This window comes from Marmota marmota, unplaced genomic scaffold (assembly GCF_001458135.2).
Source record: "Marmota marmota marmota unplaced genomic scaffold, marMar, whole genome shotgun sequence".
Lineage (NCBI taxonomy): Eukaryota > Metazoa > Chordata > Mammalia > Rodentia > Sciuridae > Marmota > Marmota marmota.
This window is the reverse complement of record NW_026000143.1, coordinates 894,766-908,294: the sequence shown is the minus strand read 5'-3', so window position 1 is coordinate 908,294 and position 13,529 is coordinate 894,766. Positions and strand designations below refer to the sequence as shown.

Here is a 13,529-nt window from a genome sequence, read left to right as displayed (position 1 = left end):
CTCAGTGGGAGAGCGGCCGCCAGTGGCCAGGGACCCAATGCCCCCCACGGGAACAGTCTTGAGCCAGACAGTGCCACCGCTGGTGACAACAGGGACATGCTGGTGACGCTGTCCATGTCCCCAGAGGAAGTGCGACCCGATGCCCGACCACCCTAAGGCCACACACAGAGATTTTGTGCTTCCAACCAGAGTCAAAAAGCCACCTTTGTGGGGACCAGGGACGCCACGGTGGCTGCACACGTCACTGAGGGGGGAGGGGAGGCCAAAACAAAAGTCTGACAGACGATGGGGACAGCGCTCACCGTCCCTGTCACGACTGCAGCTGCCAAAGCCAGGAGGAGGAGAGGGGTCCCGCTGGGGGTGGCCAGCCTCGCGGTGGACAGGAGGGCAGACGCCACCCGGCCGATGTCCCCATGCGCCACAGCTCCGCTGCCCGGGGCCACCGCTGCCTTCCGAGGCACCGCCCGGCGTCCTCCCTGGTCCTCGGGCAGGCGTGGCTCTCAGAAGAGCAGGGCGCCCATGCTGCCCACCTCGCTCTGCTCCTTGACGAAGATCTCGAAGTACTGGTAGATGATGGTGACCGCCAGCAGGATCCCGGTCCCCGAGCCGATGGCGCCCAGGAAGTCAGCCAGGACCGAGAGGGCCCCGATACACAGGCCCCCAAAGGCGGCCGCCGTGGGGATGTACCTGGGGGAGGGCAGGCGGTCAGCCCCAGGCCACCAGAGCCCCCAGGTGACCACCAGGCTTGCCCATGACTGAGACCAGAACCTCAGGAGGTCCCCCACCTCCCTGGGGCATCATCTGCTAACACCCCGTGCGCCCCACTAACGCTACGGGACCTAGTCCCTGCTAGGGGACTGTGACTAGTCCAAACTGAAAGGCTGCCGGACACAGGGGCCCACGCCTGTCACCCCAGCGACTTGGGAGGCTGAGGCAGGAGGATCGCAAGGTGGAGGCCAGCCTCAGCTACTTTGCAAAACCCTAAGCAGCTCAGCGAGACCCTGTCTCTAAATAAAATATAAAAAGGGCTGGGGATGGGGCTCAGTACGGGGGCTGGGGACGAGACCCAAATGCTGAAGATGTCCCTCGAAATTGCCACTGTCCCTACCAAGGATTAGAGAGCAACCTGGAATTTGCAATTGTGGCTTTTAAAGTGGTTGCTTCTTTCAGGAACGGTCACCAAGTGACAGCCCCCAGGACAACCTGGCCTGCCACCTGACTTTGTAGACACAGCCCTGCTCACTGTGGCTGCTGCCGAGTGGCAAAGAAGAGCTGAGAGTGTGGCAGAGAGGCCCAGAGAGGCCGGAGGCAGCCGTCCATCCAGGATGAGGCCCACCTGCAGGGGCTGCTCCTCCTGCCCCGGGCACCTACCACCTGGGGCCTCTCCCCACCCTCCCTCCTCTCCACCCCAAGGTGACGGCCACCACTGGCCACCCGGCCGTGGTCCGGCTGATCTCTGGCCTCCTCTCCTCTCTGACCTCCCTGCTTCAAACACCATCCTCCCTCTGCGGCTCTGCTGGCCTCTCTGCCACATCCACCATCTTTTTTGGTCCCAGGGATTGAACCCAGGGGCACTTAACCCCTGAGCCCCGTCCCCAGCCCTTTTATATCTTATTTAGAGACAACGTCTCACTGAGTTGCTGAGGCTGGCCTCCACCTTGCCATCCATCCTCCTGCCTTGGCCTCCAGGTGTGCCCCACGGGGCCTGGGGCTTCAGCTCAGATCCATCTGGAGTCCCCCTCTGTGCTCAGGTCCTGGGCACCTGCTCCTGGATGCCACCAGCATGAGCAGAGGTGAGGGTCCCTTGCCACCAGCACCGTCCCTACAGAGCCCCATGCTGGGCCGCCAGGCATCTGTTCCCATGTCCCCAGAGCCCAGCACTTAGCAGGTTCATGAACATGACGCGGGGACCTTCCCTGTCCTGCCACCCGAGGACGAGACCCATGGCCACTGGAGACCCCGAGGCCACCAGTGCCCGAGGCCCAGGAGCCGCACACGCCGACTGGGAGCGGGCAGCGCACTCACCGGTTGAGCTCGTGCACCATGGACGTCTCCCTGTGGCCCCGCATCACCATCTGTTGCTCCTTCAGCTGCTTGGCCACCTGCAGGACGCCCAGAGCAGAGGACAGGCTCAGAGGTGGGTTTGGAGGGAAAGGTCTCGAGGTGCTGGGCACTCACAGGGCTCCTTCTGCAGCTCTAGGTGTTTACACGGACTTTAAGGGCCGGGGGTGCGCCTGTGATCCCAGCGGCTGGGGAGGCTGAGGCAGGAGGATCGCAAGGTGGAGGCCAGCCTCAGCCACTTAGGGAGGCCCTGAGCAGCTCAGGGAGACCCTGTCTCCAGATGAAATCTAACGAGGGCTGGGAGGTGACTCAGGGGTTAAGTGTCCCTGGGACCAACAAGGTGCCGTAAGGAGACGACGACACAAGTGTGGTCTTCCACTCTGGCTTCGGGTTCTCAGACCTGCTGCTGACGGCTGAGCTCTGTCCGTCTGTCCTTAAGGCTCTGAACTGTCTCACCAAGGTGGGTGGCCCGTGTGCAGGTCACAGACCACCACTGTGACAAAGCGACAGGGCAAGCGACACTTAAGTCCGCTCATACTTACATCCTTAGCAGAGGAGCCCGAGACCTCGATCCAGGTCTTGGAGAAGAAGGCGCAGGAGCCCAGCATGAAGACGATGTAGACCACCGCGTGGACGGGGTCCTCCAACACGGAGCCAAAGGACTCTGGCGGGGACAGGTAGTAGCACAGGCCACCAACTGGGTAGGCGCGGGCCGGGCCTCCAGAAGACGTGTCCTGGGAAGAAGGAACAGAAGGTCTGGGACGCTGTATCTACCAAACCTGAGCTTCTACATGAACCCGGAGCAGATCAAAGACTGTGATTTTTGGCGGGCACAGTGGCCCACACCTGTCACCCCACAGCTCAGGAGGCTGAGGCAGGAGGATCGCCAGGTGGAGGCCAGCCTCAGCCACTTAGCCAGGCTCTGAGCAGCTCAGCGAGACCCTGTCTCTCATGCACAGAATTTGGGGAAGAACACAGGGGAGGACACTTGGTCATGGTGGCCGGGAGAGGCTCCCTGGGGACAGTGGACTTACAGACCAGGTGCCCAGCAGGCTGACAAGCAGGTTCCCGCTGAATCGGGCCGACAGCATCTGGGAGATGACGTAGAGGTTGGAGACCAGGGCGGACTGCAGGATGATGGGGATGTTGGAGGTGTAGAAGAGCTTGATGGGGTAGGTGTTGTACTGGCCCCTGTAGCGCGCAGACTTGATGGGCAGGTCCACCCGGAAGCCCTGAGGACACAGAACAGGGCGTCCGTCACTGCCTCGCTGCCCCCTAGGGTCCAGAGACGTGAGAGGTGGCACCAGCTCTGGGGACCCGACTTCTGACAGTGCTGGGGAGCACCTGCCCCTTCCCTCACCCCCACTGTGCTTAGGGCACACACAGTGGCGCACGCCTGTCATCACCAGCAGCTCTGGAGGCTGAGGCAGGAGGACTGCAATTTGGAGGCCAGCCTCAGCAACTCAGCGAGAGCCTGTCTCTAAATAAAATTTAAAAAGGGCTGGGGACGGGGCTCAGGGGTTGAGCGCCCCTGGGTTCCATCCCTGGTACCAAAAGATAAAAGAGATCCACAGTTCCTGTGCTCACACTGGACTCACCTGGAAATAGATGACCACGGCAAAGACAAAGATGGTGGCGATGAGGTTCATGAGGTTGGGGAGATTCTGGCGGTAGAAGGCCTCTCGAAGGGCTCGGACTTTGTCTGTGCGCGTGGCCAAGAGATGGAACAGTGCGATGATGGCACCTTCAAATTCCATGCCTGTTGGCAGAGGAGGGCACAGATGTGAAGGGAAGAACAAGAGGCTGGACTCACCTGGGTCTTGGGCCTCCTACCAGCCAAAGAAGAGGCAGGATAACAGAATCAGCCAGGAGACTCACAGTCACGGGGTCACAATCTGGATTTTTTTTTTTTGGTCCCAGGGATGGAACCCAGGGGCGCTTAACCCCTGAGCCACGTCCCCAGCCCTTTTTAGATTTTATTTAGAGAAAGGGTCTCGCCGAGTTGCTCAGGGCCTTGCTAAGTGGCTGAGGCTGGCCTCCACCTTGCGATCCTCCTGCCTCAGCCTCCCGAGCTGCTGGGATTTCAGACATGCGCCTGATACAATATGAATTTTTTGAATCTCTTATTTCTCTTTCTATTTGAACTACAGCAATGGACTAGTCCACTTTTTAAATTCTTTGGGTACTAGGGATTGAACCCAGTTCTTATTTTTAAATAAGTGGCCTTGAACTTTTTTCTTTTCCTTTTTTAAAGTATTTTTTTGGTCGTGGTTGACTCGATACCTTTATTTTATTTATTTATTTTATGTGGTGCTGAGGATCCAACCCAGGGCCTCGCACGTGCTAGGCGGGCGCTCTGCCACTGAGCCACAGCCCCAGGCCTGGCCTTGAACTTTCTTCCTTCTGGGCCTCAGCCTTCGCTGAGATTAGAAGTGATCAGAGGTCCCAGGTGGCCCCGCCCCACCCAGCTACTCCACCCTTTTGAATTCACTGGTGCCCTTTCTTGGGCAGGTGAGTTCAAGGCCACGGCTGCTAGGGATGAAGAGCCCCAGGCAGAAGGGCCCCCCAGCTCCTGAAGTCAGGCTCAGACTGGCCTGGGGGGCTGGCCCTCTGTGCCCTATGCAGTTGCACACACAGCCCTATGACATCTGTGCCAGCACGACGGTCACAATCTTGATTTGTTTTTAGTACTGGGGACTGAACTCAGGGTTCCTTGACCCCTGAGCCCCCTCCCCAGCCGTATTCTGTATTTAGAGACAGGGTTTCCCTGAGTTGCTTTGGGCCTTGCTGTGGCTGAGGCTGGCCTCCACCTTGCGATCCTCCTGCCTCAGCCTCAGCAAGGGGCAGAAAGGGGCGTGGCCTGAGGAACGGCAACAGATGGGCCACGGACGCTACAGCACAGGGCACCAAGGTCCAAGCACTTCAGAAATGGTGTGAGACTGACTTGAGGACAAAAGCACAGTGGGAAACACTGTCACCTGTCACCGTGACCCCTGCTGCCCAGGTCAGTGCTTCCCTAGACGTGGCCTCTGTGGGCAGAGTGGCTGCCGGCTGGGGACTCAGACATCCCAGTCCCTCCTTGGGACAGCATTTTTCTGCCACCCCTGACTTGGGACAGTGAGAAATGTGTCGCTTTCTGGCCGGCCACTCAGATGGGCCATCGGTCCTGTAGACCACGTGGACGGGACGTCCGGGAAAGAAACGCTGTCCTACCACTCCCTGGCCCCCTGGCGTCCCTGTGGTGGCCTTCTGACAGCCCCTCTCCCTTCCACCTCTGGCTGTGGGGGACAACAGCTGATGTCCCTGTGGTCCAGAACCTGAAGATATTAAAGCTCTAGCATTTTGTAAAGGAGGAAGTTCAGCAATCCCAGGGGGAGGAAGCAGGGACTTGTCCTGGCTCCTCTTGCCACCAATGACCTCTCTGAACTCCTCTCACATGCTCCGCTGAGCCCCGCGCCGACCCTTGAACACACCAGCTCATGTCTGCCCCAGGGCCTTTGCACCTGCCAGGTTCTCTAGACGGACCCCCTCGCCCCGTCTGCCTTCTCTGCTCCACTCTGACATCTGTCACCCAGGGCCCTGGGTGACACTGAAGCTCACGCGTCTTACGTTATATCCCTTTGTATTCTTAGCACCCACAGAAGTGCTGACACTAACAGCACCTGCCTGACAAGTGTCTGGAATAAAAGGGGGGTCACAGCAGTGGCAGGGTGAGGGCCTTAGGAGCTTTCCGAATGTTTAACGTGGTCATTTCTTGAAAGTCACTACCCGCTGATCTCTGGGAACTGGGTTGTTTCTTGCACTAGTGTCACCCGGGGGTGAGAGCCGTGTGACCTCTGTACTGTCCCCCTCCCTCCCAGCCTGGACTGTCCCCCACCTCAGGGAAGCAGGACCAACTGCGCTCTCCACCCGAGGGGCCCTTCCACACCCCACTTTCCAGGTCACAAGCTGAGCCGTGGTGGCACCAGCCGCAAGCCACCTGTGCCTTCTCTGCCCGCTTCTTGCCCGTCCTGGGGTGTCCCTGTGACTCCGCCATCTTGGCTCCTTCCAGCACTACTCATGGCCCCCCAGGTAGCCCCTCTGCCCCAGCCAGGTCCCAGAGGTGGCCAAGGGCAGCCACCTCCACATCTCGGTTCCCTGGGGCCTTCACCTCTCACCAGGTCCTAAGGCCCTCGCTCTGATGTCACACTGGCTGGCTCAGGCTGGATGGCTATGTCACCTCCCAGGCTTTTTCTCAGCCTGTCTCCCAGGGACAGCAAATCTTTCCTTCCCAAACTGTCCCCTCACTCACTACCCTGCTCCAGAGCAAAGTAACCCTCAGGCTGGCTGCCGCGGACCAAGCCTTTGCTGATGGGCCCCTGTGGCCACCACTGCTCCCGCTCCTTTCGAAGGCAGGCTCCCCCCAAAGCCAGGGGGTCTTTGCAGACACCCCAACTCCTACCCGGCCTTCACCCCCACATCCACGACTGGGGCCCAGCTGCTTTGCACCCCCAGGTCCTCAATTCATCTCAGATTTCCTAGAATTCTAGTTAGAGTCCATGGAAAAACCTGGTGTCACTTCTGTAAGTGTCCCCAACCCTCCTTCTCCAAGGTCCAGTCTTTCCCATGGGATCCCTCAGGCACTCTGCAGGGACCTGTGTGCAGTTTCATCAATTTGATGACGAGGCACTGGAGGCCGAGAACCAGCTCCACAGTGAATTCCAAGAAAACACGAAAATGCACACAAATATTTCTCCTGAGAGATTTCCCGGCACATAACAGCTTCAGGTTCAGAGGCCAAAAAAGAAAAAAGTCGATTTCCATGCGTCATGGCGCACACCTGTGATCCCAGTGGCTCTGGAGGCTGAGGCAGGAGGATTACAAACTGGAGACCAGCCTTAGTAGAATTGGGGCCCTGAGCAACTCAGTGAGACCCTGTCCCTAAATAAAATATAAAAAGGGCTGGGGACGGGGCTCAGGGGTTAACTGTCGCTGAGTTCAATCCCCAGTGCCTCCTGCCCACAATTGGCAATACTGAACAGCCATTCTACCCCAGCCCTTCTGGAGACAGGGCCTCACTTATTTGCCAAGGCTGGCCTTGAACTTGTCATCCTCAAACGAACTGCTTCTTGCCTGAACAAGTGGTTTGCTGTAGCAATTTCATTTTTAGAATCTTATTCACTAGGAACAACTCTAAAATATGTGCAGATGATTGCAAGAGGACATTCGCTTTGATGCTAACTGTAACCGAGAAAGGACTTAAATGTCCACCAGAAGACAATTGGCTAAAATCAACAGTCCTTTCTCCTTGCAGTGCAAGTTCATGCTAAGAAAAATGAAGCAGGAACACTCTGTGGCATGCTAAATGTCCTTGAATAAGACTTGGAAGTTTAGATATCATTTTGAATGTAAGCCTTATTATTATTATTAAGTTCTAGGGATTGAACTCAGGGGCACTTGACTCCTGAGCCCTGTCCCCAGCCCTTTTTATATTTTATTTACAGACAAGATCTCACTGAGTTGCTTAGGGCCTTGCTAAGTGGCTGAGGCTGGCCTCCACTTTGCGATCCTCCTGCCTCAGCCTCCTGAGCTTCTGGGATGACAGGCTTGAGCCTCTGCACTCAGCTATATTTTTAAAGCTTTGCACACTGAAAATTCAGAAGAGATGTCCTTGAAACACACATTCCCCCCCCCCGCCCCAGGAATGCTTTGCATGCATCAAAACTTCCCGCAGAGGTGCCCCCCGGGAGGCAGGGCCCTTACCTCGGCCAGTGTTGACGGTGGTAGGGCTGAAGGCCTTCCACACGATGGTCTCGCAGATGTTGGTGGCGATGAAGAGGGAGATGCCAGAACCCAGGCCGTAGCCTTTCTGAAGAAGCTCATCCAAAAGGAGAACAATCAAGCCCGCCACAAAGAGCTGCAAAATGACAATCAATCAATCACTAAAAGTGGACTCCATGTTACTAGCCCCAGGGACCTGGTTCTTCCCATCTGGCTCTCTGCTATGAGGCCAAATAAGAGCCTCTTCTCGGTCTGCCTCGGTGAATTCAGAAGCCAAAGCCAGGGTCTTTCCATTCTTTTATTTATTTTTTTTTTGTTTTTAAATCCCTTCAGCGCTCTACAGCTGAGCCCCAGCCCCCAAATACTTTGTTTTTATTTCTTAAATTTTTTTGTAATTTTAAGTGGACAGCATGCATTTATTTATTTCAATATTTTTCGTAGTAGATGGATGCAGTATTTGTATTTTTTTATTTTCATGTGGTGCCCAGGCTCGAACCCAACCCAGGGCTTCGCACTGGTTAGGCCAGCACTCAGCCCTGAGCCCGGACCCAGCCCCGGCTGAGCATCGCTTCGGAGGAAGAGGGAGGGCAGGGTCCCTCAGGAAGCTCACCTGAATGGTGATGAGCAGGCAGATCCCAGCGCCCATCTCCGAGGGGTCCCCGTACATGCCCGTCATCACGTACACGATAGACTGGCCGATGGTGATGATCATGCCGAACACTAGGACCCCAAGAAAACCCTGAGTTGGTCATCACAGGGACGTCAGTGGGACACCAGGAGTGGGAACAGCTGCTGGACACTCCTGCAGGGCAGAGTGTGGCAGGAACCCAGACGAAAAATACTGACACTGCCCCGGGGACCTTGGTGAGGACCGTCAAACTGGCACACGTCAAAAGCGCACGAGAACTCAGAGGCCTTCTAGTGAAAGCACATGTTTGGTCTCTTTTGTGGCTTTAGGGATTGAACCCAGGGACCCTCGACTACTGACCCCCGTCCCCAGCCCTATCTTGTATTTTATTTAGAGACAGGGTCTCGCTGAGTTGCTCGGGGAATTGCTAAGTGGCTGAGGCTGGCCTCCAACTTGGGATCCTCCTGCCTCAGCCTCCCGGAGCTGCTGGGATTAGAGGCATGTGCCACTGTGCCCAGCCAAGTATATTTTAAAATGTCCCAAATAAAAATTAAAAAAGAAAAAGAAAACCACTGATTAGTGTTTTAGAAGAATAAAGCATTAATTTAAGGCATTGAATAATAAATGCATTACTTAATATTTAATCATGCATAACTTAATTCATTAATGATTAATGCATTAATACATAATATATTTTACAATCTTTCTTTATGTCTGAAACTCACAAATTTAAGTTAGATAGATGTCTCGCTCAATGATTTAACCTAACTTAAGATTTCTAAGGCATGCTGTATGGAAGATGGCAGAGTAGAAAATTGTAAATATTGTTTTCTAAATCACACGTTCCAGTTGACAGAGGCTGAGCATGGTTCACTCTGAGGTGGTCACCATTTGACTGGGTGCTGCCTGTATCATTTGTTACTGGGGCTGCCCATCATTTGATAAGGCCAATACTCTCACCCTAGTTTAACAGCACTAAGAACTGAGACTCCAGAGCTATTATCTAAATTTCTTCCACATCACAAAATGAATCAACAGCAGAGCTGGACGGAGAGGATCACCTTTCCACTCGTTAAATCCTTTTAAATGCCAGAAAGAAAATAGCACTTGCCAAGTAACTACCATGCGCTAGGTAATAATCACTCATGGGAGAGTGATTATTCAATTTAATCCTTTTTTTTTTTTTTTTTTTAAGTACTGAGGACTGAGCAGAGGTGCTTGACCCCTGAGCCCCTTCCCCAGCCCTTTTTCTATTTTATTTAGAGACAGGGTCTCCCTGAGTGGCTTAGGACCTCGCTAGTTGCTGAGGCTGGCCTCCACCTTGCGATCCTCCTGCCTCAGCCTCCTGAGCTGCTGGGATGACAAGCATGCTCCACAGCACCTGGCTTCAATTTAATTCTTACGACAGCTCTGAAGTAGATGTCACCTCCTTCGTGAGGTAAGGAAATGGTGGTTGGTGAAGGGGTGACCTCCATGCCCCGATCCTTCAACTCCACCCTCTGGGGCGTTCCTGCCCTCTCCTGCCCTGCCTGGTCTTACCCGGTGCCCAGCACCTCCCAGAAGTGCTCTCCCACTAACAGGCCGTGGAGCACCTACAGGGTTGGCAGGCCAAGGACACAGGCCAAGGAGGGGACACAGGCCAAACTGGGCTGTTTTAATGCCCCCGATTTTAGAGCCAATTCAAATTCTCAACTAGACACCAGAACTTCCCACATGATCTTTCTTACACTTCTGGGCTCCGTTGAAGAGGGCTCGGTCTTTTGGGGTGTCACCAACTTCGATAATCTTGGCGCCGGCCAAGAGCTGCATGATGAGGCCCGAGGTGACAATTGGAGAGATACCCAGCTCCATGAGTGTGCCTAAAGAAAGGGGTGGCAACACAGCCCTCGTGAGCTCAGGAAAGGGAGACCTCATTTGATAAAACGAACCTCCAGATTTGCATGTGTACCCCTTCTCCACATGGGATGCGCTTCAGGTTGCTGGCAGCAATTATAGAATAATCCCCCCAAAACCAAAGATCAGAACCCAACCGAATCCCTCCTTGGAGCCCGCCAGGCCCTGTCTCCTTCTGTTAGGAAATTCACGTACCCAGGAACAGATCCATTCTAGCTGGACAGAGATCAGAGAGGTCCCTCCTCCATCAGTTTATAAAACTGGGTAACATTCAAATCATCTCCTGAGGCTGGAGACGGGGCTGGTCCCATCCTAACTAGTTGGGAATCAACCTTCCTTCCATTATGTTAAGCTGAACTATGATTCTGAGGGGCTGGGACCTCATTTGAACCCCATTTTTAAACCATGACCATCAAATGCACCATCAACATACACAAGAAAATCATTTTTCCAGACCCACAGGGGACTGGTCAGAGTCGACCCTACACTGTCTGTCGCTCGTGGTTTTGATGCATATATTTCACCTGTAGATATGAAAGAGATGCAGCTGAGAAACAAATGGAATGTTCTAGAAAATGTTATGGTGGACTCGCCATCTCGTTTCAGGTATTGAAAACACTCTAGTTTTTGCAAGTTTTCAGAAATTCTCTAGCAGAGACTTATCTGGCTCTTCCAGGTTTTGTATTGCATTCAAACCCAACTCCAAAGAAGATGATCTTTCTCAGGGCGGAATGCACCATCGATCAGGCTATTCAACGTGGCACCCGCAGACACCGCAGGCTACGTAGCTTCCTGTTCTCTGAGCTCCACAGAAAGGCTGTCATTAAGCTAAATGGGGCTTGTCCAGCCGAGAAGAGGCCGAGTGAGTCTGAGCCTACCTCTGTTGGAGGCCAGAATCACTCGCATCCAGTAGAAAGGGTCCGCAGAATCGGAGGACATAATACCAAATAGAGGGATCTGGAAAGAAGCAGAAAGAAAAGGAGTGCGTCTGGTCCTCTCTCCCGCCCTGCCCCAAAGCCAGCACAGGAGACCAGATTTACCTGACAGCATACTAAGAAGATGAAGAGGGTGATGGCTGTCCACAGCACCTTCTCCTTAAACTGGATCTGCAGAAGAGACAGAATCAGAGCACAAGAAGTTTCCCAGCAAGTCAATAAAAATTAAGCAGTTCGGGAGGCTGAGGCAGGAGGATCACAAATTGGAGGCCAGCCTCAGTAATTTAGCGAGGCCCTAAGCAACTCAGCGAGACCTTGTCTCTAAACAGGGCTGAGGATGTGGCTCAGTGGTCGAGTGCCCCGAGTTCAATCCCCAGTATCCCCCAAAAAGAACACTGCGTAGAAAGTGACTCGTCACACAGACAAGCCTACACGTATGAGCGATTTCATTGAATGGAAGAGCTGGTAAGTAAAATCTGGAATTTGGGATTGTTGCTGTGATTTTCTGTGAATCAAGGAGAAAACCATGTAATAAATAACATGGGGGAGAAAGTGTTGCCCCGAGTTCTAGTAACATCTGTTCAAGCGACTTCAAGTTGAACAGGTGACATGATTCATTTTACAGATGACTGTCAAGAATCATTAGGAAAGTTCACAGCCCTCCTGCCCAGGAGTTAGTCACTGAGTGAGAGTGAAAACTCTTCGGGATTTTTCTGCCTTGAAAATAGAGTGTATCATTAGTCTTGCTGCCTTTACTACCAAGAAGGCACAATCTCCTACAGTGGGGCTGGAGGCAGACACACACATACCCCCACACAGAGGGGCTGAATTCAGGGCTCAGATATGAATCTATCGGGTTCATACATGATACATATGCATCTGTGCCATACAGAATCTGGAGCTGAAGGATATATACTCCCAACTTCCTGGAGGAGGGCTCCAAACCTTTCCTTCCCTTGGGGAATGCTCCCCTTACACACTGCTGTCCTTCCACAATGAGACAGAAGTTGGCCAGAGGAAGGTGACACCATTCAGACTAACCAGTGATATGACAAACTTGTAGTGAAACACACCTCTTCCCCCACTCCGCCCTGCAGTGCTGGGGGACAAGCCGGGGGTCTACTGCATATACTAAGCAAGTGCTCTACCCCTGAGCTCCATTCTCAGCCTTTTAAATTTCTATTTTGAGTCAGGGTCTTGCTAAGTGGCTGAGGCTGGCCTCCAACTTGCAATCCTCCTGCCTCAGCCTCCCCAGTAGCTGGGATGACAGGACTCATTTTTAAATGACTAAGTCTCCTCTCTTGGTTACAGATTTAACAGCACAAATTGAAAACCTCTTTACCCAAGGGCCGTCTCCTCTGCCTTATAAATAGCTCCTAGCCCCATGGGCGTTCAGTACTAAGGTTCATCCTCCCATGCAAAAGCCTGCAAACCAGACTCTAGGCCTCCCTCTTACTTCCAAAGCAATTTCCTGTCAGATCCTCTCCATTCATCTCCCATCGCTTCCTGCTTGCCCACGTCCACCATCCAAACACACGAGGCTGGTCTTTTTATTTTTGTACCAGGGACTGAACCCAGGAGTGCTTCACCCCTGAGCCCCGTCCTCAGCCCTTTTTTTATATTTTATTTAGAGACAGGGCCTTGCTGAGTTGCTGAGGGCCTCACTAAGTTGCCGAGGCTGGCCTCCAACTTGCGATCCTCCTGCCTCAGCCTCCCACAGTGCTCTGCTAGTCTTGTCTTCTTTGCCTTAAATACCAAATTAGACTCCCAAAGCCTAAGATCCACACAGATGTCAAGCACACATCAACCTGTGGGTGCATTCACAACAGTCTGTATAGAGTACACACAAGTATCTCACTGGCCACTTTCAGAGCCGGGTCCTTCACCATTGAACAGCTCCAGTTACATCAGGGAATCCCTCTCTTGGGCTGCAGTGGGCCGCCATGCAAAACCCCGACATCTCTATCTTAGTCTGACTGCACCTGCTGGGGAGAGCAGCAGCCCTCCCCAAACGCCTTTCTGAGCATTTTGACAGCCTACGAAAGAGGAAGACCTCATCCGCACCCCGGGCTGCTCTTGCCCTTAGTAGCTGGATTCAAAGGGCGTCTCCTGGGGTCCTGCTGGAGGGAGGGAGGGAGGAGGGGTCCCAGGAGCTGATCCTGCCGGAGGGGAGGGCGGTGGGGACCCAGGAGCTGCGCCGCTGGAGGGGAGGGAGGGAGGGAGGTGACTCAGCCCGGGGATCTTCACGATTC

General features: G+C 54.0%; 1 protein-coding gene across 1 annotated transcript; it reads right to left on the bottom strand.

Moving 5' to 3' along the window:
• Positions 1 to 171: 171 nt before the first annotated feature.
• On the bottom strand, positions 172 to 11,535 carry Sec61a1 (SEC61 translocon subunit alpha 1). Its single transcript, XM_015506745.2, has 10 exons — positions 11,383 to 11,535; positions 11,221 to 11,299; positions 10,177 to 10,308; positions 8,432 to 8,541; positions 7,804 to 7,957; positions 3,660 to 3,820; positions 3,096 to 3,293; positions 2,604 to 2,795; positions 2,026 to 2,102; positions 172 to 687 (listed from the first exon to the last, which is right to left on the bottom strand). Exons 2-10 carry the CDS (start codon positions 11,279 to 11,281, stop codon positions 501 to 503), a joined length of 1,272 nt encoding a protein of 423 aa, XP_015362231.2. The 5' UTR covers positions 11,282 to 11,299; positions 11,383 to 11,535; the 3' UTR covers positions 172 to 500.
• Between the last annotated feature and the right edge of the window lie 1,994 nt (positions 11,536 to 13,529).

Bases quoted from the DNA above. Each gene is read 5' to 3' on its own strand.
- Sec61a1 (XM_015506745.2), bottom strand. From the start codon at position 11,281: ATGTCCTCCGATTCTGCGGACCCTTTCTACTGGATGCGAGTGATTCTG. The intron at 8,542-10,176 runs GTAAGAAAGATC...TTGGGGTCCTAG, and splicing joins CTTCAACGGAGCCCAGAAGT to TGTTCGGCATGATCATCACC. The intron at 3,294-3,659 runs GTGAGTCCAGTG...CTGTGTCCTCAG, and splicing joins CCGTGGTCATCTATTTCCAG to GGCTTCCGGGTGGACCTGCC.